The sequence below is a fragment of the Simochromis diagramma genome, unplaced genomic scaffold, assembly GCF_900408965.1.
Source record: "Simochromis diagramma unplaced genomic scaffold, fSimDia1.1 OVJJ01000618.1, whole genome shotgun sequence".
NCBI lineage: Eukaryota > Metazoa > Chordata > Actinopteri > Cichliformes > Cichlidae > Simochromis > Simochromis diagramma.
This window is the reverse complement of record NW_024387423.1, coordinates 11,095,070-11,120,074: the sequence shown is the minus strand read 5'-3', so window position 1 is coordinate 11,120,074 and position 25,005 is coordinate 11,095,070. Positions and strand designations below refer to the sequence as shown.

The window sequence follows — 25,005 nt, the reverse complement described above, 5'->3', positions numbered from 1 at the left end:
ACCTTTGGGATGTGGTGGAACCGAAGCTTTGCATCACTGATGTGCAGCTGACAAATCTTAAGCAACGGCAAGATCCTGTCATGTTAATATGGAGCAAAATCTCTGTGGAATGTTTCCAGCACTTTGTTGAGTCTGTGCCGTGAGGAATGAAGGCATTTCTAAAGGTAAAAGGGCATCTTTGCAAGGTATACCTAATGTAGTGGCCGCTAAGCATATGTTCTCACTTTGCCAGGAATTATATATTGAGTAAATATATTAATCATGACTTTCCTCAATCCTACAAGGCTGAGCCAGTGGTGACGCCTCTCCAACTGCAGCTGAGTGATATGATTTGAGCATACTACTATGTAGTGTGTGTGTACCACTAAGTATTTAAGTACGCAGAATGATAGTAAATATACTGAGCATGTAGTGTATAGTATAGGATTTCTACTACTTAAAACATCTGTCATAAGCTGTTAAATAAAGGAAGTTTTTTTTGCAAATATTAATGCATAATGAACAAACACAGCCTAAGGGATTTCTCAAAACTGTGTATATACCAATAAGACAGTAATAAACTAATAGTATTTACCTGGGCTACACTACCCTGAGGAATACACATTAATAGCAGTTTTGACCTTTCCCTATTCACACATCACTGCATTTCTCACCTGTCACAGTCTGCATTATGAAGTCAGTAGGCTGTGACCTGTCCCTGTGCTGAGTGAAGAAACAGCACCTGCATGATGCTAATGAACGATGACAGTGCATAAGTAGGAAGAGCACAGTGCTGCTCTCTGCACATGCAAATGACATCTGTCTTAGATTATGTAAGCAAATATCGCTGTTCTACATTCTGCACAGAGGTAAAATGCAGAAGTGAGGTTATAACTGCGGTTTCTTTATTTGATATTTTATGTAACAAGCATAATTAGGTGTTTATTCATAGCAGGAATGACTGCAACCATCACAACTGATAGTGGCAAAATGATCATAGTTTGGGGTTGATTCATAATAAAATTCTTCCTCTGTCATGTTATATAATGAACATGATGTAATAGGTAAGTAATGTATTTCCTATGGCTGAGAGCTCATTGCAGCTCTGTTGAATCAAGGTAATACCTCTTAGCTTATGGTCTTTAATTGCGCCACAGTTACCACAATCATCAACTGAGCTGTCACGTGATGCCATAAATAGTAGTATACTGCTCTAGTTTTCTGAATAATAATGACACAGTAGGTGGTGGATTACAGGTGAGAACTGGGGCGCAAAGAGTACATATTTATTCTGATAAATGTTAAATATAATATAAAACAATTGAAGAGAAATGTACTATGATGTATTTTGAAATAACATACATTGAAAGTTTTCTATATGAGATCGTTGCAAAAATTGCAGCCTCACCTAATGTCCACCCTACTGGCACTGATTTTATATTAGGATTTAAAAATCTAGGTGGTTTTGGTATGGCGAGTAGCCTTCAGTAATATTAATAAATCACACAGCAAAAGTACATTCATGTAGTTGTAAAAAGCATGACAATATAGTAAGTAATCAAAGTATTCAGAGTAACTTAACGGAATACGTTACAAACTACATTTTGGGGCATGTATTCTGTAATCTGTAGTGGAAGACATTTCAAAAGTACCCTTACCAACACTGGGGATGGTTAAAACATTGCTCTTAGATGCACCCTGGCTAGATGTAGAACAGGCACTATGCAATAATATAGAGATTTCGGACCTACCATTTATCAGCTCAAACACCAAACTACATGTATGTTTTAAAAGAGTCGACATCAGCTCTTCTCTGACAGCACGATGGGAGTTTCTTAAAATGACTGAGTCTTCATTAATCCCATGCAAATGTACACCTATCTGGAACAAAACTGACACACTACAGAAAAATAATATGATTAACCTCCCAGATTGGAGTTCTGTGTCTTTCCCCTTTCTTATCCCCCGGACATGCCTGTTCCGACTGTAATAACTTAAAACTTTAAATAAATAAATAAAGATCAGTCAAGTGGACCAGTATGGTAAAGCCGTAATGATCCACTTGGGAAAACAAATCTGCTGGGCATTTTTCTTGGCCTTCAGACAATAATTCTAAGTGCTACAGTGCCAGACAGGACAGGGGAAAAAAAAAAAAAAGAATAACAGAGATTTACTTTTTTATGCAGAGAATGGGCTTAAGTAGAATGGTCTCCCTCTAAAAAACAAAAGGAAACTAATAATATAATTATTATAATAAATAAATATTGTTGGACCTCCACACCGCCATGGTGCAAGATACCAATACATTCTCATTGTGCCAAATAATGATGTTTTATCAAACACGGTTGAATGTCAGACATACGTGGAAGGTGCTCTTTGGTGTAGGTGCCCTGATGTAACATGTTTGTAATATACTGTAGTGTTTAACCACACAAGGCAAAAATAGAGACTTTGGTTCAGAAGTTCTCATTGACAGACTAAAGTATAAGGCTGATATTTCTCTCCGCGATATCCACGGACCATCCATGCTGATCTGTCAGTCTGCACCAGGACTAGCACCGCCATCACTAGAGTGTCTGTGTGGAGAAGATTTTCCTCACAGGATACTTTGTGGATCCTCTTTAGAATGAAACAGTAGCGGAAACCAGAAATATGGCTGATGAAGAAGAACAGAAAAACTACATAATTAGAGATTTGGCTTTTTTTTTCTTTTTTTTCTGGCTTGCAATAGTTATTCTCAAGCAATATGTTAACATGCACCTTGGTAATAAGTGACCTGAGGCTGCAGTTGTTTTTCTCCTTTCTCATTTTGAATCTCTTCCTCAGGATTTTGCCGTGGAGGTACTCCACTCTCTCCTCTGCAGCAGAGGGGAAGAACTGTTCACAGACCATCAACCTTAGCTGGGAGACTTTGGTTGCCATCAGAGCCATAACAAGTAGAGTGAGCAGGATGGCAGTCAGTGGAATTACAGAACTATATAGCAACAACTTGGGTTTGGGGAGGCACTGCTTCTCAAACAGAGTCACAGAGTAGGAAAAGTCTTTTTCATGATTTTCTTGTCCAAGAGACATTCCAATTAAAGTTGCAATCCCCTGCAAGGATAAACAAGTGAGTCTTTTGTAGTTGAGATGAGGAAAATATTTAAAAAATAAATAAATATTTAATACGGTGTACTTACTTTGATGCTCATTAACAAAGGGATGTGGAATGGCTCCAGCTCTGATAACCTTGTTGTAACAATGTCAACAAAACAGTACAGCAAGGCGTCCACAGTTATGAATATGACCCAAGCTATGAAATGGGAGACAACTGGAATTCCAAATTTCACCATAGCTTTCCCTTCTCTTGTTGTGGGACGGGCGGAGGGAATGAAGGTGTACAGCTGCTCCTCCTCTGCCGTGAGGGGAAGGACGTGGGATTTTCCTTCCGCCTTCTGCTTCTCGTCAAAATGAACAAACTTGCTGCTGATGAACCTGTTTTTGTATTTCATGTCTCTGCAGTATTTTTTTATGTGCAATGCTATAAACATCATGAGCACGAGGAAGCTGATGGCAGGAAACATCCTGTCGGTCACTGAGCTCACTGTATTCATCAGGGCCTGTGCATATTTAACAGTCTCATTGAGCTTCTGCTCTGCTCCTGCGAGCCTCTGCCTGAATTCTTCTGATTCCAATCTTGGAGAGACGTTGAGCTGGGAGTCAAATCTCACTACTCCCAGGTTTGTAACCCCTTTGAGCATGTCTCCGATCCACTTCAACATCTGAACATAGTTAGTAAATGGAGCAATGATGGAGGCTTTTTTTGCCTTCAGGTTGCAAATCATACTCCTGACCAGCAGCGAGAGGTTCTCCAGAGTGTTACGGATGTTCTTAAGAACCACTAAGCTGGTTCCAGCAGTTAACAGCAAGTTCCTACTCTTTTTCATGAAAATGGATATAACAAAAAGAGTCCCTAAACACCTTACTCTCTTTGATAGGAAGAGGGCAACAGTCAGCAGTGTCCCAAAGCAGGCGGCAATCCCCCCAGCCACTGCTAGCTCATAGTCCAGAGTGAAGAGGAGGTACAGGAGGAGCAGGGAGCTGAGCAGAAGGCTGGAGATGCTACAGATGAGGAGGAGAAGGATTGTTCTTCTGAATCCATCCCTTTTACCAGTGGTGAACACATCCACAGCTTGAAAACCCACATCCTTAAGGCTTTGTTTTACTGTAATCCATGAGAAGAGCATCCTGGATATTAAAGTAGACGTTGAAAAGCAAAAGCAAAATTGGAATGAAATGGCAGGTTATAAGAAAATCATTAACAAATACAATATATTCACTAACTACTGTGCCCGAAAAGACACTTGTGCTGAACAGAAAGGCGAAGTAGTAGCCTGATGTATAAAGCTCAGCAGCTCTTCTGATTCATGTAGAGCGCAGTCGCCTTAAATACGACAGAAACAGGAAGACTCTTGCCTTTGTCATTAGTCATTTTGTAGTCATCCCTATTTTTCAACCACAAGCAGAAGTAAACAGAGGCTGAATTATGACTGTGGGGTGTGTGGAACTGAAATATCCTTTTCACATAAAAATCTAATGCTTTACTAAGAACTTCAAGGCGGTATTGCACGAATGTGTGAGTGGACTGAATACCAATAATTTTGTGTATTTAGGGTAACATATTCATATTGCAGAAACAATGATAAAATACCCTTTTACAGGAGTAGGTGATTTCAGAGAATCCTAATATTCAATAGAATTAGAAGGTCCGTGTGACTGTATTCATTTGACCCTATATGGTCATCATGTTTGTCACATGTCCAAAATGCCAGGCAACTTAACGTTAAGTGGTTAGTGGTCATGTGATCTGCAAAACCTCAATGCTGTAATGCTTAACATCAGAATTTCAGCACTGTCTTGGTCAGCACATTAAGTTCTGTGTACTTTATTCACACACTGAGGCTAGCATTGAATGTTTGCTTCAGAGAGAGGTGATAAAAAGAAAACATTTTCACTGATTTGTGAGCGTGACCTGAATACTTAGCGAGTGTATTTAGCTAATTACCTTTAGAACAGGCTTCGATTTTTCAGACAAAGAAAATAATACTTCAGAAAGTCTATCTTGTGGTATTTTCCTTCATAGTAGACACAATAGATGCCTTTTTTTTATGTTTAATTGGAAAAAAAACTTGCACAACCCTGTCAAGGAGAGACCTGTTGAATTGAAACATTAAGCGAAGTAAGTTGTCGACAGAGCAGCCGGTGTGTTTGTGGTGTGGACCCGAAAAGCAGACAAGGGAGAGACTGAAATGAAGTTTAATCAAAAAGCGAGCCGTTGATTTGGCTGAAAAAGCATGAACACAAAAACAAAGCAAGGCGAACAGGTGCGAGAAGTAAAACTAAAACCTATGAAAACTATGACAAGAGAAACATGAACATAAATCTGAGCAGGTGCAAGAAAACCAGAAACATGGACCTGAACAGGATTATGAGAAAGCTGACGTGACGTGGAGGGAGGAAAACAGATGAATCGACAATGAATTAGTGAGAAAGAGGACTTACATACACAGGAGGGTAATGGAGAAAACAGCTGACACAAATGAACCTGAACGCCACAGGGGAAGTACAACTAAACACACTTAACATGGAACACCAGACTCTTTGCAATAAAACAGGAAAGAGAAAAGGGACGTAGACAAGACAACACCAGCTCGACAAATAGAACATGCAACACGAAGACATGAAATACATGGGGAGACAGGGGGCACACAAAAGACACAAGCAAGGAGACACAGAAGAAACATAACTAGACCAAAACTCAAGTAAACCTTAACTAAAATAATAACACAAGAACTTTACATGATTTCAATATAACAATCAAAAGTACTAAACAAACTCACAGACCCTGCCCCCTGACACAGAAACACTGGTTTTATTTACATCTAAACGGATTCCCTGTATCTGCACACTGACCGGGACTCATTCATTGCAACATGAGACTCTGTCACAGTCACATAAAATCAAATGTATGTACTTGCCACTGCAAATGGTCTAGTTATTACATGAAATAAGCATCCATAATCACATATTTGAGAGGAAAAAAGCCTGTTAACTCAATATGAGTAAATAATCACTGTTTACATGTATAGTGCACTTTAAATGTATTCATATGAATTTATTTGTGTTTTGATGGGAAAGCAAAAATTCTCTCTAAAACATCCCATAAACTCCAAAAACAAAAAAATTCAAATAAAAACATCTTCACTGTGCAGAATGTTTGTCTGTTAAATGAAAGAGCTGCAGTCTGCCTGCTGAGAGTTACTAGGTGTATGATGTCACAACGGAACAGAAATACCCATATAGAGCAGAGGCTTCAGTCATTTCACTGCCCTTCCTTCGTGAGTGCACAACAAAAATCAGAGCTCGTTGTTTAAGTGTCTAAATATCGCATTTTGAAAATTTTTTGGGGAAGAAACATCGTGAATACACTGACAAGCTTCAGGAAAACTGTTGCTGTATTTATTGGATCCAGCCAAGTGGTGTAGCATCTTTTTACAAGAATGCAGCGCCAAAACCTGTCGCCAGTGTCTGAGAAAGATCAGCTGGGTTTAAACCCTGTCAAGCTCCCACTAAAGAGAAAGCGATTCCAGCATGATGCTGCACAAAATTGCAGCAGAAGTGCTGACAGCTCCTCCCCAGCAAGGGGAAAACGCAGAATCTGTGGAGAGAAATTTGTACTGAAAAGAAATTTCAGTCAGATTTCAACCAACTGCAGAAGCATCACTGAGGCCTGCTTTTCAGAAAGAAAAGGGATGAAGAAAGACACAGACAAGAATGAATCAGCTGTGACATCACCAAGCATCCCAAAAAGTGTCGCTATCACGATGATCCGACTCAAAGGCAAGAAATTGAATGATACGGCCACGAGTTTCCAGAATGATGCCAGATCCTCTGAACGCAAAGTGATGGAGAAAAAGAAGCCAGAAGACCAGAAAGTTAGAAACATTTGGATCGTTGGCTCAAGCTACGTTAAAAGAGGAGAGTTCGGAGCAAGACAGAAGTTTGGAGAGAATTTGGGACTTAATGCCAAAGTCCAATGGTTTGGCAAAGGAGGGATGGGCTGGAGCGGCGTCCTTCCACGTTTTTATGAAGAGCTATCTACACGGAGCCCGCCTGACATATTGATTATCCACGCTGGTGGCAACGATTTAGGACTCATGTCTGCCCAGCAACTTTCTGGTATAATGAAGACGGAATTGATGCAACTGCACAAAGAGTTCCCCTCAATGACGATTGCTTATTCCTGCATCAATCAGCGCCAAGTGTGGAGGTATGGAAGTCCATGGAAGATAAATAAGGACAGGGAGATTGTCAACCATACCATGAGAAAGGCTGCCCACTGCTTTGGAGGGGTGATTATTGAACATCCCTGTTTGAAATTTTTCGACAACACAATCTTTGTACCAGACGGAGTCCATTTCACAAAGAAAGGAAATGAACTGTTTGTGACCAGCATCCGCTCCACCATCAAGAACATTCTGCAGTCAACGCAGAGAAAACAGATTTGAGGCATCAACCTCTATAATCTGACTACACATATGAACGAGAATACTGAATAAATGCAAAGTCAAAAGAGCAGTGTGTAAAGACTCCTTTGCTTACAGATTCTGAATAGAGATTAGGAAATGTTTGTGACAAAGACACATACACAGACAGTCTCTCTCTCTCACATTTACACTCACACTACAAGAAGATTGTTGATTCATGTGTCTGTGTATTTTCTAATTTTTTATTCCATGTGCTGTATGTTTATTTTTTATTGTTTTAATGCAATAACTGAAATAACACAGATAGAAATGAATAAATAAACAGATAAAAGATTCACATGAATAAGAGGAGGCTACAGAGATTTTTTTATAACTGTTTTTGGAAAAGCAAAGTGTGTTTGGCTATTCTGACTGCAAAAGCTGCCAGAGAGGACAGCATTTAAAGCAAAACAAACAAACAAAAAAAACACCTTTAAATCTAGGGTGTCAAACATAGGGCCCAGGGGCCAAAATCGGCCTGGCAAAGACTCCAATCAGTCCCACTTGATGGCTGGATGGATAATGTTTTTCTACTCTACTTAAGCACTCAAATCACTTTATACAATACATTCACCATTTAACAAACATATTCGGGCAAACTCCTCTTTTACATCTAAGTGCCCTCTGTCTAACATTCACACACACATTGATGAACACACTGGGAGCAACTTGGGTTTAGTATCTTGCCCGAGGATCTTCAGACTGGAGCAGCCAGGGATTGAACCCCCAGCCTTCCAATCAGTCATTGATTTGTATGAATTACTCCGGGGTTGTTGTAGAGGAGGTGAGCCACAACCACCGTCAGGCAACAAATCACAAAGAACTGTGTTTTTGTGTTTCTTTGTCTGTGCTCATGCATGGTTTATGTGCAATAGCATGCATGTGTGATTGCATGGGTTTCTATGTGTCTAAATGTTTCTCATTACACTGTGTGGAACTTTAGAAATGAAAGGTGGATATCACATTTCTGTCATTTGTACCTTACATGTCTTCTCCAAGCTCTTCATTCAGGTGTTTTGAAATGGGGAAACACCTACAAACCTAAAACAAGCCATCCTAAGGACCGAAATTTAGAACCATTCCTTTACCATTATTGCATGAAGAAAAGTGACCTAACTGGCAACATTGTGCAGTTAGGTCAATAAATGAAATCAGAATCTGTCTATAAACAACTAAAAAGAGCAACTTATTCACATTGATGTAAAAGATGATGTAGAAAGTATTTGACTTGCGTGTGTGTGAGTGTGCGTTAATTTGATCATCACTCAACTCTTGACATCAGTGTAATATCATTTTTTTTATTTTTAATTTGAAAAATAACTTACATAAATCTCTGTACTCAACCATACTTAACCAAGACATAGCCTTGGCATTAACACATTGCACCAAAAAGAGAAAATGAAAAGGCATTCAAAAGGATAAATAACATGTCTTTGTCATCATGAGGCATTTTTCCTCTTCCAAAAGAATCTATCAGTCTACTTGTGGTAGCTTGTTTACTCAAATTCTGACATCTAAAGGTATGTACAATGAAAATGAAAATATATACTGTAGCTTGTTAAAGCGACAAGGTTTTTCTCTGACATTAAAATGCATTATCTTCACGTGGAAAAGGAACAATGCCTCAATTCAGTTTCATTCAGACATACTGCAACTATAAGATTCATGTACTTCCCAGACACGAGAAGTATTGTTAATTACTAAAAATAGAAAATAAAAAATAAACTGGTCTTGGCTTTTAAATAAAACTAACAAAAATATAGTAAAGTAATTTCATTTTCATTAAAACAAGAAAAAAAAAATTCTGTGGCAATATCCCTTATTATTTCAACTTGTGATTAGCTCATCTTCACAAACAGTGATGTAAAATTGAACCATGGCAACACGCGTGTCGCGCATGTTTGCCGTCTCTTGATTCGGTATAGACCTCTTTGCTGTACCAGTACAGATTATTTTTGCATGTTCGTCAACAATACTGAAATAAAATACACTTGCAATCACAACTGTTTCGCCAGCATCCATTAAATATAAAATATTTTCCTTGTCATATTTTTTTTTCTTCTTTTTTTTCCTCAAAAACCTGAAAGAAAATGTGACTTTCGGGTGGGGTGGAATGTTCTGTTAAAACTTCAATAAATGGCCCAGGAAGACCAAGAACTAATTTGCCATAGAGCTCAATTTAAGGTGAGGGAGAAAAGTAATGAAGTTGACATGCACTGTACAAGAAATTGCAAAAATTCCAAATATCATCTTTATCAAAACATGCTGAGTTACTGTAAGGTGTGCCCAAGCCATGTTGCAAAAGACCCTTTTCAACATGCTTGTTAAACAAATCCAAATCCAAAAGAAGGAAGAAAACAAACATAGTGAAACGATACAGTACTGTAAAGTAACCAACAGTCCTAAAATCTGGACGATGTCAGGGGACTGAACAATGGTAGCAATGAATAGTACGATGAGAAGTACCCTGGGAAAGGAAGAAAAAGAGAAACATGTACAATTTGCACATTATGTTTATCTTTATAAGGCATTAGCCTTTTACAATGAAATAGATCATTTACATTTATTTTCATTATCACTTTTTGTCACATAAACATTTTCTGTTAAATAATTCTTAAGTTCCCCTTTTCTGCATGTCTGCAAAATGCAGATTCATGAATGGTCTAAAGAATGATAAACAATGTCCTTTTTTTTTTCAGTCACGATGTTGCATTCACTCCCCTTGAAAACCATGCACTAGTGAAAATTTTCTTTAAAAATAATATAAATTGTTGAAAATGGCTGATTCTGTTTATTTTTCATCTTTTTTTTTTGCAAGTTACAGCCTCAAGAAAATAATTTTCTTCTTTCTTTTTTTATTCAGCTAAATTTGTGTCCATGCAAAGAAACTAAAAAAAGGGAAAAGAAAAATCTCATTTAATTTTCATACAATATATCAACAGAGAAAGAAATATGGTAAGATTGTACATCTTTTCATGGAGTTTGGATTGTTACTGTATTTATTTATTTTTTTGGGGGAAGGGGGTGTTGAGGGCAGCCACTTTAAAGTGGCATTTGATTAATCTTTTACGGTGCTTTACCAGTATGGGTTGAACGGGTAGATATATGTAGAGTATGCAGGGTTTTTTCTTTTTGGGGTCTGTGGGAGTGTGGTTACAAGCTGGGACACACCTCACCCAAAGTGATGGTCTCAAAAATTCCATCTACACGGCTAGGTCTGTTGGCGTGGCGTGACCAAGCATCTGGTTAGAAACACTGTCACCCCCTTCAGAGACAAGTACACTGACATTTAAAGAAAAAAGTAAATAAAAGAAATGAAAACGACACAGGAAAAAAAATAAAATCAAGCAACACACAGATTTTTCATTCGAAAAGGGCTTCTGTAGAACTCATTCAGAGGTTCCCAGTGTTGACCCCCATGGCTTCGAATTGGATGAAAACCTGGAATTGACGGATTCCTCGTGCTAAGGAGTTCATTCCGGCTTCCTCCAAACAACAACAACAACACCTGGCAATCCCTGCTACCAGGCGCTCGCGATACGCTTCGCCACATGCACAGTGTGCGTGACGTTTTTGCTCAAAACACAGGATCACGTTTGCACCCCTAGAAACAGGCTCAGAAGACACAACATCAAGCATGCAGTGTAACCGGGGGGGCGTGACCTGTAATCGCAACACTGGCTGCTACAACAACGCTATCAGTCCACACGCTGCTATGATCGAGAGAAACTGTCCAGTGAGGATTGGGAAGCTCTTCTTGTCAGTGGGGCCAGAGTAGGGTCCACCAGTGAGGAAGGAGGAAAGAGCTTGTACCAGCCAATCACCATGTTGGACAGGTCCAGCTCATCTAACAGTATCTGAACTGCTCCCATGAATGATTTATGGTCCATACGTCCATAGTCACCCCATACGATGACCTGCAAAGAAGAACGAAAAAAACTTTAAAGGATGGAGCAAGTTTAGAAAGATAAATGAAGTCAACAGTCTTGGTCAAAATTCAATTCAGTTTTATTTATTTAGTGCCAAATCACAACAACAATTGCCTCAAGGTGCTTTATATTGTAAGGTAAAGACCATACAATAATACAGAGAAAACCCCAACAATCAGATGAACCCCAATACAACTTATATAGCTTTTTATATGAAAAAGCCAATCTGATGTGCAGAACCGTATCAGCTGTGTGTCCTTGCATTGAGGCCAGCAGACTGCAAGGAGAAATGCTAATTGTGACACTTTGTTGCAGTCTAAAGGAATAACATTCTTACCTGTAAAACCTTCCCTCCTGGACTCTCCTCAAACGGCAGTTGCTGCTGATAAAGAGGATCCAAGGTTTTTCTTGCTACTTTAGTTTTCTTTTTGGCTATGCAGACTCCGTTTTCCAAAAGGTAGACCTTTACATACGGTGCTGGAAATCAAGAAAGCGTAAAGGAGAGATGAGCTTTTGAAAGGTTTCCTTTTCTCTTTCCGCAACCAAGTCATGCTTACCTTTATTAACTCTGTGAATACCTGACATAGACTAGCACATTTAGTAGCTTTGATTACCTGGCAGTGCCTTGGAACCTGGTTTTCCCACAAGGCCACGGGCTCTGATGACCTCCACCTCCAGTGCACCTTTCTTCTCCACCATGCCAATCTGGATGTCTCCTAAACAACCAACAAAACCGAAGATTTTAACTTGTCTGAAGTGAAGCTTTCATCATTTCAAGCTACAAATCTCTGTAAAAAAAAAAAAAAGGAAAAAAAAAGGATAACTGTCCTCACCCATAGGGGGAGTAGCCAATGTCTGTCGCCCAACCAGCTGAGCAGGGCCAAGACCATCCAGGAAGTCACTGAACTGGGCATCTGAGGACAGCCTCACACCAGGGAAGATGAGACTGAAACATTAACAAAGAAAAAAAAAAAATAAAAACACCAGGTGTTTATAGTTAGACTAGAACCTGATATAAGTTACCAAATGAAATTCTGAAATTTTCGTGTATATAAAAGCTGCTGAATTAGCTTTCTGATCGTCCGCAGAGCACAAGTGCATGTCTCCTTACTTTCCCTCGGAGCTGTAGCTGTTCATGCTTCCGTCTGTGGACTCCCTGCTGGCCTGCCGAGTCATCCTGCTTCTCATCTCCACCGCCAGGCCTGTCTCTGTGCTCCTCTGGATAGTGCTGCGCAACTTTTTACCTCCCGCTTCTGAACACAGAGTTACACGCACGACACAAATGACAGAGAAGGAGAGAGAAGAATTGTCAGTCCACAACACTGAACTGGGGGGATGCGAGTCGCACGGCGAGAACCATTTGCGCGGATTCTCACTGGCGTACGAACGCTTTAATCGGCTCGTACATAAATCTTTCCTCAGGAGAAAACGAATTTCCTTCGGGATTAATAAAGTATTCTGATTCTGATTCTGAAAACAAAGCGCACCTCAGTGAATTCAAATTCTATACCAGAGCACTGCCGTCTCTTTAAAAAGATCGATATTAGGAACACTATGTGCAGCCTTCCTCCAGTCTGCGCCACCGACTGCCTATGGGGGACTTCTGGGAGCAAATTCACCTACAAACATTCACTGTCTATGCATCCCCACCCCTCCAACCCAAACCCACCATCCTGACTGATCCAAGAAGAAAGCTGATTCTCTCCATTAAGCCTCCCGCTGCGCATCGCCACCTGACTGCGTGCGTGTGGCACAATGTGGACACGCCTGCGGCTTACAAACACACAACTCCTCAAAAGTATAGTATGTATGCTCTACCATACACACACACACACACACACACACACACACTTTTCATATCCCATTTAAAAGAAGGTTGGCAAAAAGTTGTCTTTTACTTTCAGTAAGCCTAATGTGCTGAGAAGCTCCTCAAGAGATTCAAATGAAGTGAAACATTATAGGTTAGTTCTAAAAACCTCCGTATGAGCTTTCTACATACACATGCAGCTGTGTTAAACTGAAAACATGTCCCTTTCTAAACATTTAATTGTGCACTGCTACGGGGTGATCCAACCATCACTAAATGTTTTCATGCCTTTTGCAGGTATGGGATTAATTTTTTTCTTCTTCTTCTGTGTAATCAAATTTAGCACTATTTGGTCAGAAAATCCCTGCAAAGCCTGATGAAGGTAATAACACAGAGGTACTATACACAAAGCTTCAGCTCATTACTACAGGGTGCAAAAACCGGCCGTTCACAGACCTTATGTAATTTCTCTCTAATATTTTGCAAGTTTGTGCAGATGAGTAATTTCTAGGCTTCAGCAGTCCTAATCCAGTTATAGGCCTTGCAGTCTTTACTCTCCTTCCTCTCTCCTTTGTTTGCCTTAGTAGAGGAGGAACTGAAGATTAAAAAAACAGGATCATTTTGTGCCTCACACAGACATAAAACAGGCATGATGCTCTTCAGCCTTGAAATCTCAGTTATTCAGCTGGCCTCCGCCTCCTCTTCCTGCTCTTCACATTTTTTACAATAAGAGAAGCGGCCACAAAGGTCGTCTCTGACGTCTGCAGCAGACCTCTGCTGTCATTCAGTGGCCAGCCAGACGTTATCAACGAACTTGAAAAACACATGATTTATTAATGGTAATTCTCTTCTGCTTTTGACACAAGTTACAAGGCGCAGTCTTGGATTTATGCAGCTTTTGCACTATATCGAGCACTATGCGATCTTATTTGAGCACTTTAAATACTGTTCCAATGCATTTCAAATAAACGATGTATGTATCTGCTCTATAGACAAAAATATACAGAGGTGCATTAAAAAGCAGTGGCAGGTAAGATAAAGATTAGACTGTTATAAGTGTATGTCGGAGAGTAAGCTACTTTTATAAACTATCCAGCAACCGCGAAGCAGGAGAGGCGTCAAAACGAGACAAACTGGCTCATCTCCATAAGTTTGCTGCCCTCCAATTGCGACCCTGCCAGTCAGGAAAAGACAGCGAGTCTAGGGAAGCTGCCAATGGTGGAAGTGTGAGTTTAAGTGAGTGTGAAATTGTAGCTAAAAGAAAAAAAGAAAAAAAAAGGAGGAGTGGTGAGTAGTGTGGCAAAAAATATGTTGCCAGATAAAGCTACAGAAGAATAGATCACGCGCACTGCAAATCTTCTTTTGTAAATACAACTGCAAATAGAACAAGAAGTGATTGTGAGGCTGAGCTATAAATACACACAGTAGGCGTTACGCTACCTTTTAGGAAATTTGAAGTGACAGTCAGAACAACGTTGTGGTTCTAAGCAAAAAGAAAAAGAAGCACTACTTCCAACTAAATACTAAAGAGGGATTCATTCCAAATACAGAGTCCTTTGTTTTCATCCACAGAATCAGAGTCACAGTCATGCGGGGCAAATTAGGTTTTTAGACCAGCGTGAGTGGCATTTGTAAGCAAACAGACCGGTTCCATTTTGACAACACCACCATTGGTGGCAGCAGCAACAACAGATGCAGAAAGAAGTGTGACTGGCCCACAACTAACTGATGATAAACTGACCACCCACAGATGAAATTGCACATTAAGCTTTATGTCATCATATAACCAGATCATGCACAGTATGGACAGCTCAAGCCTTATAACACATTACACTTACTGAAATAGACTAATTGAGCTAAACATCCTAATTGAGCTAATAACATTTCTGAACTTTCCAACGTCCCAGTTCTCTCCCATGCCAGTACCTCTGCAGCTTCCCTCTAATCCTAAATCTATCTCCCCTCGCTCACCGCCATCTTTTAGTTTAAGCCGCACTGTTTACCCCCCAGCAGGAAGCTTTGGCTGTGACATTTCCGCGCCTGTCATCTTACCTCCGTCCTCCTCATCAAAGGAGTTCATGCAGGGGAAATAGACAGCCAACGCTTCGAATGATGCTGACAGGCTCATCTTGCTCTGGGAACACTGGATACGCATCCCAGGAGCCGGAGGAGAGGTATCGTTCCCCTGCCTGCCCATGGTGACCGGTGGCTGTCCTCCTCAATGCGGTGAATTCGATGCTCAAGGCGTCAGCTTTGCCCTTTCTGGCTGATAAAAGCTTTAAAATGTATCTCCAATCTATACTATTCGATGGATTCCTAAGGCTAGCAGTAGAAGATGCTCTGCTGTAACAGGAGAGGGATCTGGCATCTAGTCTATCCCTAGATGCTCTGCTGACTTCATCCTAGGTAGAGCTTTGGAAAAACGCTGCTTCAGTAGTCAAGTCTTGTGCTGTCTGGGTCTGACGTTCCTGCTGCACCTCTTTCTTCAGGGGGGGAGGGGAGAGCGCTGCATTGCGCTCCGCCAATCAGAGGGCCGGGCTGCTCAGACGCACCTCGGCAGGCTCTGCGGGTGAACAAGCTCTACCCAGAGATACTGATCCCCCCCTCCTCCCTAACCCACTCCGTTTCTCAGCAGTATTTTTTTTTCATACCCTTACTTTTGTCATTTGCTTTTTCATTTTTCTCTCTGCGCTTGTTCTTTTGTTCCCTTTGTTCCGTTCATCACTACTATTTTCCTTTTTTCCCATCCTCTACCTCCCACCCCTCCCTCTCCCCCCGTTTTGTGCACACAGGCCAGTGAAAATAAGCTGCCATTAGGCCTGCCAACAGTCCTGCTACTTGATGAGAACGCACGAGCCACATGGCGATCACTCAAAGTTCACGTGCCAAACTCTGCTCCTTCACTTTACTCTTTTCCACGGTCGTGATTTCACAGCTGTGTTGCGTTAGGAGGAGTTCTGTTTCTCACAGACAAGAAAGTCAACGAAAGGGAAAAACAACGTTAAAAGCTCGACCTGAAACCCCTCTCGTCTGTCGTCCCTTTGTGGCACAGCCACGTTAAAAGAAAGTATGGCTCTCGTCATCCATCACAAACTTTTAAACAGCCACAAAGACTCTTTGTTTGAATTAGAGCCTCACATTTCTAAATATTAACTTTTCTTTTTCTTCATTCCATTTCTGCCATTTGTGGACAGCTGGGGTCAGCTTATTTTAAACAGTCGAGAGCCAAGAGACTCAACAGCGTCGCTCGCTGAAAGGACTTCTTCACCGGTGGTCCTTCAAGTGCTCATGAATGTACCACCGGCATCGGCTGTGAGTGATACCTCAAAGCAAATGCACGACTTTCAGCCGAACTCCAGCTTCTCTGGTAGCTGTCACCACCGCATTAGGTTCAAGCATAAATCCTGAGAAACTGTGCTGCCCCGACATGCTGCCAGCAGTCCTGCTTTTTTGTTCTCAATATGAATGTGGCAGAATAGGCGCAGGACAAGACAATTATGGCACTTTCTTTGCACCACGGTAAATATAGGAAGCTCCCTGTGGTGTTACTGCAGAGGCAAAAGTTCCTCTCTCTGAGACACTGCAACCTACTTCCATGAAGGAGCCACTTAATGTCCATTTGCGGGTTTCATCTAGGTCACCACTGACAAAACAACTCTTCACGTTTACCGCCACAGGGGGAATCGGAGAAGAGCGCACAGTTATAATACAAACACTTGATTTAATATGAACCACAAACTCGTTTAACTCATTTAAGGATCATGTAAGTGCTTCTCTGAATTCAAACAGTGAGAATGTTTAAACTTTTATCAGAAAACTTCTGATCTTTGCCCTCATGATGATGATGTAGCTCTGTGTTTCTGATCGTTGATCCAGGCTCAGAGGTTATCTTCTCCGTGTGATGAATTCAACTTTCTTTGGTGGTTATTTTGCTGCTTTTGTAGCACTAAGAGAAGGCTGACATTTTTTTATTAAAGTGATTTTAAAGCTATGAATTGGATGATGCTGAATGATTTTGGTCATCTCCTGTTAAGTTCTAGATCAGGGGGTGTCAAACATAAGGACCAGGGGCCTTAATCAGCCCAGCAGAGACTCTAAGCCAGCCCACTCAATGGCTTTAGAAAATATGGTGGACGAAAGTTTTGGACTTTTTCCTTCTGATATAGACATGCCACACCAAAGTAATTCAATTATTGAATTACTTTCCTGTTTTTTCACAATCTGCTATAGAAAAATCTTATTTTCTACCTATTCCTTACACTTTTAGCCCAAAGAGTCATGCTGACAGATTTCTTTCATTTACTACAACACCATTAAATGTATAACACAAAGGGGAATTTTACTGGTCGGGTTTACTTAAAATCAAACTTGGCTTTATGTGGCTCACTATGTAAAATGAGTTTGATATCCCTGCTTTAGATAAACTCAAAGCCAGCAGGTCAAAAACCTAATTAGTCTAATGACTGAGTTTATGAACAGATATGAGTTCAAGTTGTTTAAATAAGTGGAGATATTGCTGGCATGTGACTAGAAATTTGTATGATATGAATTTGATCTTTTTAATTTTTATCTTTTTAAGAAACCTGGAACTATGTTTTCCAAGCAGTTTAATTTAACTGAGGCCTCAGACGCACATGGCAACCTTCAATCACTGGGGAAAATCGTACCAATAGGTTGGCAAGTGGTTGCTTGAGGTTGTTGACTGTCTCTGGCTGAAGTCAGTCAGAAAGAGGATGCTTTACCAAACCCCCCCCCCCCCCAGGGTTGCTTTTGGTTGCTAGCAGATTGCCAGAGTTGCCTGTAATTTGTCTGGAAGACACAGACTTCAAAGACTCACTAACTAACAACGGAGCTGCTCGGAAAAAGTGCAACACAAGCTAGAAATGGAGAATATTTGCCCATAAAGTAAAAGTTGTGCCTTACCACTGAAACCAACACATTTCAAGAGATGAGACTTTTACTTTGAAGATAAACAATCTCAGTTTCACCACTGCTCAAAAAGTAGTTGGGAAGTAGTTTACAAGTTTGGAAACCAGTTTCAAACAGATCAGGGAATACATGTATTCCCCCCCTAAGTCACCACTCTTTAGGACAGGGTGACTGGGGTTTCACAATCAATTTCACAGTAATGGCCAGCAACCTGTAGCAACCTCTGGCAACTTTTTATTCCTTAGCAACTGGTGATTACTGTGGCGGGGCGTGGTTTGCGATGCTGCTACAGGTGCAATGGACGCACCTGCGCAGCATCTGCAATCACTCCTCGCCAGCTTAAAAGTCGGGACTCTGAATTAAGGTTGTTGTTATGTCGAACTGGCAGCGGGAGAGCTGCAGCTCTGTGTGTCCAACAACCGATGAAATAAACATGATTAAAATGCCACTGGGTCTGCCGTGTATGTTTACAATTACCAACCAGTCTCGATCCTTGTGCAATTGGGGCCTAAACTCCATATCTACCTTAGGTGGTTCAACTCCCTCCAATGTAAAGTAACTGGTCAGTTGTACTAATTTAAAGTAGATTCCTTAACAAAGACTGTAAGGATACCTGTGTGTCTGAATTCAGCTTTGCTTTGTCCATGTAGAGCCACACAGAGATGTTAGCAAACTTTTGGCCAAGGACTTAAATACAAAAAACTGCAGTAAAATGTTTTAGCATTAACAATGAAATATGGTCAGTGTATTTCACTCGTATGACCTGCTTAATTATATTAGCTGGACCAAAAACAGGGGAAGCAATTTGTAAAGCGGCTTATACACCAAAACCCTGCTAGAGGAATATTTCTAAGGAAAGCACATTAGGACTGCTAATAGCTGAATGCTAATCACGGTTTCCTCTACAGTAGCAATTCGTCACTCTATTCAGTGATTTTTACTAACAGTAGCAAACAGAAGTAGACAGAACCTATAACGGGCCTGCTGTTTTATTGGCAGTAAAACATGAATGTGTCTTGATGCCAGAGTGTAAATGTAAGAGAGTGTAAGTGCAAATATTAATGGATTGACTAAAAAAAATAAGGCATTCATGATTACTCCTTTAATTCAGTCACATGTTTTGGAGTGTGAGGTTCTCTGTAGATTCCTTTACAGTATCACCGTTAAGTATAGTGCTAAACTCGTCACTTGGCTTCTCTGGTATGTTTCTGCTAGAGCAAAAAAAGGTCATTAGAATTGTACTTGTACTGTGAGGTAGACTGAAGCCAGACACAGACAATATGGAACTACCAGAGCTGCAAAAAGATATAGTAAGTGCCCTTACTCATTAACTGCTTAAGAGAAAGTGGTGATTCACGTCATGGCTTTGCCAAAACAATAACAGCAGACCACAATAATTCTTCTCTCCTCTGTAGCTGGCTCGTGCGCACGTGTCTCCAGCAATGCATTAGACACGTGTGGATAACTTCAAATTTTGTATCTTGGGCACAGTTTATTGTTATCTGTCCACCCACAACCAGTGACATAGTGAAAGAAAGAGGCACTGCAACAATTTTCACTTGACCTGACACGCACAGCAACTGGAGACAAAAATATGCTTAATTACAGTCAACATTAATGCAGCACGTGGATGCGTGTTCACGGACTGTGAAAACAGAGTTTGCATCAAGTACGAAAAGAAACTTTGAAACTTTTATTTGCTGGGTAATACAGATCATGCTTAACAAAAAAAAGACTTCATTACAGATCAGAGCATTTTAAACACACTCAGCAATGTGTTTGTAGTAAGAGTGTAGTTAGAATCTAGGTCGCGTCACTAGACCTTTAGCTGCTTTACCTCTTTATTAAAAACACGTGGCTGCAGTTACCAAGACCAGATTGCATGTTAGATAAATGACGTGCCGAAAGACTTCAGGAGCCAATATTGGCTGGCCTTTCTATTAAACGTTGACGTGATCGGGGTGCCAGTTAAGCAAGACATCAGACCTTTAGCTCATGTGATTTAGAATTAAAGTATTTGACACTCCTTCCTCTAAAAGCATCTCCATCTTAGGTCATAAGCGTACTACTCTCTGATTTCACAACACTGTGACTAATGCTGGTTAACACAGAACATATCTTGCTTTGCTCTATACTATGATAAATCTGCCAGACAATGACCACACAACTGGAAATCACAAGCACCTCAGAAGGCAGGAATGTGAAGAATCTACAACAACATAGGACCGTAATATCCCAGAAGTCCTTGTGTACAATCTGCCTGAGAGGTGGTGGGACTAACAGGCGAAAGCCTTCAGAAGTCTTGATGTGAGTGATGAGCCCAGACCAGGCCAAGCATCAGACAGCAACTCTGACCCTGCACACTGTAAACAGAGCTTAATGGAGGGCTCTAACACTTTCCCTCACATGCATGGACGTAGGCAAACAGACACCAATAAGCATGTGAATATGTACACAAGGATACAGTGCAAAGGTAGATAAACACGCTTGCTACAAAAACAGCTTTCCCTCCTGTGTCTCAGTCAAATATAATGAGGAATGTGAAGCTATGTGTGATGTCCAATCTCACCTCACATTATATTAAAGCTGCATCCAGAATATCTTTGGCTGCTACACATAAAGACACAATCTTGACATGTACACAGTACAAAAAAAAAACCCAAAACAAATCTTTAGCTTTCTTTACGTTCCTCTTTTTTAAAAATAGCATGATGCTAACATTGTCTGGACACAGTTGTTATGTCTGCACGCAAAGAAACAATTTACTGAAATATGAATATGAAAAGGCCCAGTCAAACTTAAAACCTTAAATGGCTGAACACTTCATAAAAATGCATAACGCAATCAAAAGTGCTCAAAATAAAATAATGTTCCACCTCAAGTTGTTTACTACATATGAAAGGAGACTCCACTCACACATGTATACACAGCGTTTCCTGCTCTTCACTTTGCACCTTAGGTAGAAGTTGTCAGGCTAAAAGCAATATTTAAAACGGGCTCTGCAGGTGACGTTTGAACAGTTTGTCCCCTGGCTGCCTCCATCCACTCAGTGGTGCAAACACTGAAGCAACAACAGATGGAAAACTCATTAGAAAGAGAAAGAGGATCCAAATACGATCTGATAGAAACTGCTGACATCTCTTACGGTCACAACAGACTACTGTCATATGCAATATGTTCTTTAGATTGCGAAAATTGCAACAATTATATTACTACGGCTTATTTACCTCTCAGACTGAAAGAGGAAATAAGTTGCTTTAACCACTTTTATAAAACACAGAAGCATCCAGCCCAGACTCTATGACTACCCTTACCACAGTATTTTTCCAGTACATGCCTCATCAGACTTCCTCTCTGACTGACAGCTACATTTAAAGAAAAAAAAAAAAACAATCAGGAGAGGAAGTACAGTATTTTTAGCAATGCCTAAAAATCTAAAAATGCATTGTGTAAGTTCTATTTTAGCTCTGCTCGGGCGGGAGCGAAGAATGTGCTGTGCTTGAACTGCGAGACGTGGCAGTACAAGTGTATTCTTAAACTGCGTCCAAGCTTCAAATTCAGGCAAGGGAGACATATGGCTGAGGAGTGTGAGTCACACCGCAGGTAAAAGCACCGTGCAGCTGATGGAGCAGGGAATGGGCAGAAGATGAGTCAACGGCTTTAAACCTGAGCTCACTGAGATGCTGCCTGAAGACAAATAATCTTTGACTCAAACATATAACATACCAGTAGGGATGGGTATCGTTTAGGATTTATCCATACCAGTACCAAACCGGTACTTTTGACATGGTGCCGGGGCTTAAACGGTGCTTGAACCGGTGCTTAAAGAATGGAGAACACAAACTTTGTCCAAAAACCTCTCATGTTTAGCTGTTTTTTTGTAAAAAGATAACAATGTTAGCCTTTTCTGCAGCTAGAGGGCATATATGGTATCACTCTTGGCTGGAAGCAGTGCTTAAACAATGGAAAAAAAACACAAACTTTGTCCAAAAACCTCTCATGTTTAACTGTTTCCCACTTTTTCTTTGGTCATTTTAGCCTTTTTGGCCAGGGTGAAGGGAGTACCTGCCATCAAACAAGAAGAAAGCCGTATGTAACTACGATGGTGTTTGCTAGTTCACCTTACATGAATTCATGTAATAACGTGGTTATTCTACTCAAAGCAAATTACACACGAACAACATTAAGCTACTCACGCAGAGAAGAACGGCTGCTGCTGCCATCATCATCCGTCATCATTTCTGCTACACTGGCAGGGCTAGGGGCCAGGACTCTCCTCTTCGGGTTTTTGGGGGATGTTGCTAACTCCGGGTCTGATAACAGGCAACCCACGCGCAGTAGATGTGCACGGTGTGAGGTCTGGCAGCAAGCTATCAAATACGGTGCATTTCTCGGCTTTTAACAAAATGCTATAGGTTGCCAGGTGTTTCATCAGATTCGAGGTGTTACCTCCTTTGACAGTATCACAGTGTCACCTTAAAGCACTTGTTGCAGGCTGCTCAGTTTGCATCTTTTGCTGTGAAGTACAGCCAGACTTTTGACCGCTTCGCCTTGGGCATTTTTAATCTGTAGCTCTGCTCTAAAAGAACGTACGTACCTGGGCCCGCCTACTATCCTCGGAAACGTAAAATGATTGTCTAGAATCCAAAGTGTGTCACATCTCAGGAAAAAAAAGCACTGAAATAAAGCACCGAAATGTGTGCTCCTTTTCGGTCTGGTTACTACCGTTTATGTCAGAACCGGTGCCATACCGGTACCCATCCCTACATACCAGTCATGTGAATGGCAGAGTCCACCCAAACTTTTGACTGATACTGTTTATTTACAACACTCAGCATTTTTTTTTAAAAGTTGTAAAATCATGTGTACTTTCATCCTTCTATGGGTCACTGTGTGTTTTTAGTCTACTCAAAGCAGAAAATCACTGAACATGATAATGAAACTTCCCATATGGAAAAGAAATAGAAAAAACTTATAAAAGATTTGCTTAAGATTTGGCTTACTTCATATAGTGAATCATATAAGGCTTATATGATTTACTCATGAAAGTGGCCACTTTCTCATTACTTTCATATATTGTTTTAGTAAGTATCCAAAACATACGTTTCATTTATAGAATTTTTCAAGGGATCTTATATCTGTTTTCACTCTTGTATGCTTTTCATACAAGTTTCACACAAGACAGATACAAACCTTATAAGATTTATATATATCTTTTCCATATGGGTTAAAAGAAATTAAATTTAATTGAAACGCTTTTATTGTGTAGATTCTTTATTGTTCAAGGTTAAAACATTTTGAAATAACTCGCTAATTTCCTGAAGCTTAATAGCTTAATAGTCTAGCACTGGCAGCTCTTCATATTTTCTTTAGATCACAACTGAATTATGCAACGCTTAAACAGCACAACAAGTGGCGGGAATGAGAATCAGCACTGGTCCATCTACGCCCCCACCCTCACCTATGGTCACAGGCTTTGAGTAGTGACCAAAAGAGGGAGAGCGAGAGATAAAAGTGGTGGAAATGAGCTTTCTCCAAAGGGTGGCCTTTTCCTTAGAGATAGGGTGAGGAGTTCAGCTATCCAGAAGGGGCTCAGAGTCGAGCCGCTACTTCTCGACATCGAAAGGACTGAGTTGAGATGGTTTGGGCAACTGACAAGGATGCCTACTGGGTGAGGTGTTCTGGACATGTCCCACTGGGGGGGAGGCAATGGGGCACACCCAGGACACATTGGAGAGATTATATCTCTTGACTGGCCTGGGAATGCCTTTGCGTTCCGAGTGGACAAACTGGAGGAGGTGGCCGGGAAGAGGGAGATCTGGACTCTCCTTAGGCTGCTGCCTCAGCGTCCCGGTCCCAGATAAGCAGAAGTAAATGGATGGATGGATGAATAAAGAGCACATTAAGAAAAAAAAAACATCTTCAAAACAAGAACATTGGTTAATATCTTCAAAACAAGAACATTGGCTGATAGCTTAGAAAGGACAAAATACACTGTCTGCTGGGAGAGACACCATGTCCTGCACACGCTCAGTATGAAAACAATCTGTTTAGTACGCTACCTCGGAAATTCACATCACAGCTTATGAATAAACAATATGACTGAGTGATCATTTACAGTCAGAACACCCAACCCCCCCCACACACACACACACACACACACACACACACACACACACACAAAGAGCATATACTTGTCTTAGCTGATATCTGTGCACTCTTAAACTGTTTTTCAGACATTAACTTTAGACAATCTCAGGAGTCAAGGGTCAGAATTATGTCCATAGTTGTTCTTTTGCATATGAAATAGTCCCCTTCACATGTGTTTGTGTTACCATTAATACTCTGTATTGGTTGAAGTAGCTGCCTGGAAGGAGTGTGCAGCAGGCAGGCCACAGGATGCCCAGTTGCTAGCAATGAATAAACCAGACAGGTATTAGCTGTTCATACATCAGTAGCTGGCAGCTTGGGAACTGGCAGGTTAAAGACCAGCTTGTGTGTGATCCAACTGTGCAGGAGGTTTGCCATGTTCCCTTCTGCTAGTTAGGTCTTAGAAAAGTTCAGGACTGTTGCGTAAGTGTGAAAACAACTTTAGCACATAAGTGGGCGTCAGTTCCAGCACCAGGAAGTGTGACAGTGTAATATTATTTCCCCCAGGGATCAATAAAGTATTCTGATTCTGATTCTGATTATGGTAAATGGCCTGTATTTGTATAGCGCTTTTACTTAGTCCAAAGCGCTTTACACTACATTCAGTCATCCACACATTCACACACTGGTGATGGCAAGCTACATT

The 25,005-nt window shown here is 40.7% G+C and overlaps 2 protein-coding genes across 3 annotated transcripts in view; both read right to left on the bottom strand.

Moving 5' to 3' along the window:
- Positions 1-874: 874 nt before the first annotated feature.
- LOC120722280 (dendritic cell-specific transmembrane protein) lies at positions 875-4,370 on the bottom strand. 2 transcript variants are annotated; one of them, XM_040013206.1, is made up of 3 exons: positions 3,159-4,370; positions 2,740-3,072; positions 2,472-2,635 (listed from the first exon to the last, which is right to left on the bottom strand). In XM_040013206.1, exons 1-3 carry the CDS (start codon positions 4,203-4,205, stop codon positions 2,576-2,578), a joined length of 1,440 nt encoding a protein of 479 aa, XP_039869140.1. In that variant the 5' UTR covers positions 4,206-4,370; the 3' UTR covers positions 2,472-2,575. The 2 variants fall into 2 exon arrangements, with proteins under 2 accessions (XP_039869138.1, XP_039869140.1); XM_040013204.1 differs by having other exon boundaries at positions 875-3,072.
- Positions 4,371-8,822: 4,452 nt separating this feature from the next.
- Positions 8,823-25,005, bottom strand: part of rims2a (regulating synaptic membrane exocytosis 2a) — a 153,469-nt gene continuing 137,286 nt past the window's right edge. Inside the window, 5 exon segments of the mRNA XM_040013344.1 lie at positions 8,823-11,461; positions 11,811-11,950; positions 12,088-12,189; positions 12,307-12,419; positions 12,585-12,726. Of these exon segments, the coding sequence (XP_039869278.1) occupies positions 11,258-11,461; positions 11,811-11,950; positions 12,088-12,189; positions 12,307-12,419; positions 12,585-12,726 (701 nt within the window). The 3' untranslated portion in view covers positions 8,823-11,257.

Bases quoted from the DNA above. Each gene is read 5' to 3' on its own strand.
- LOC120722280 (XM_040013204.1), bottom strand. From the start codon at position 4,205: ATGCTCTTCTCATGGATTACAGTAAAACAAAGCCTTAAGGATGTGGGT. The intron at 3,073-3,158 runs GTAAGTACACCG...TTATCCTTGCAG, and splicing joins CTTTGTTAATGAGCATCAAA to GGGATTGCAACTTTAATTGG.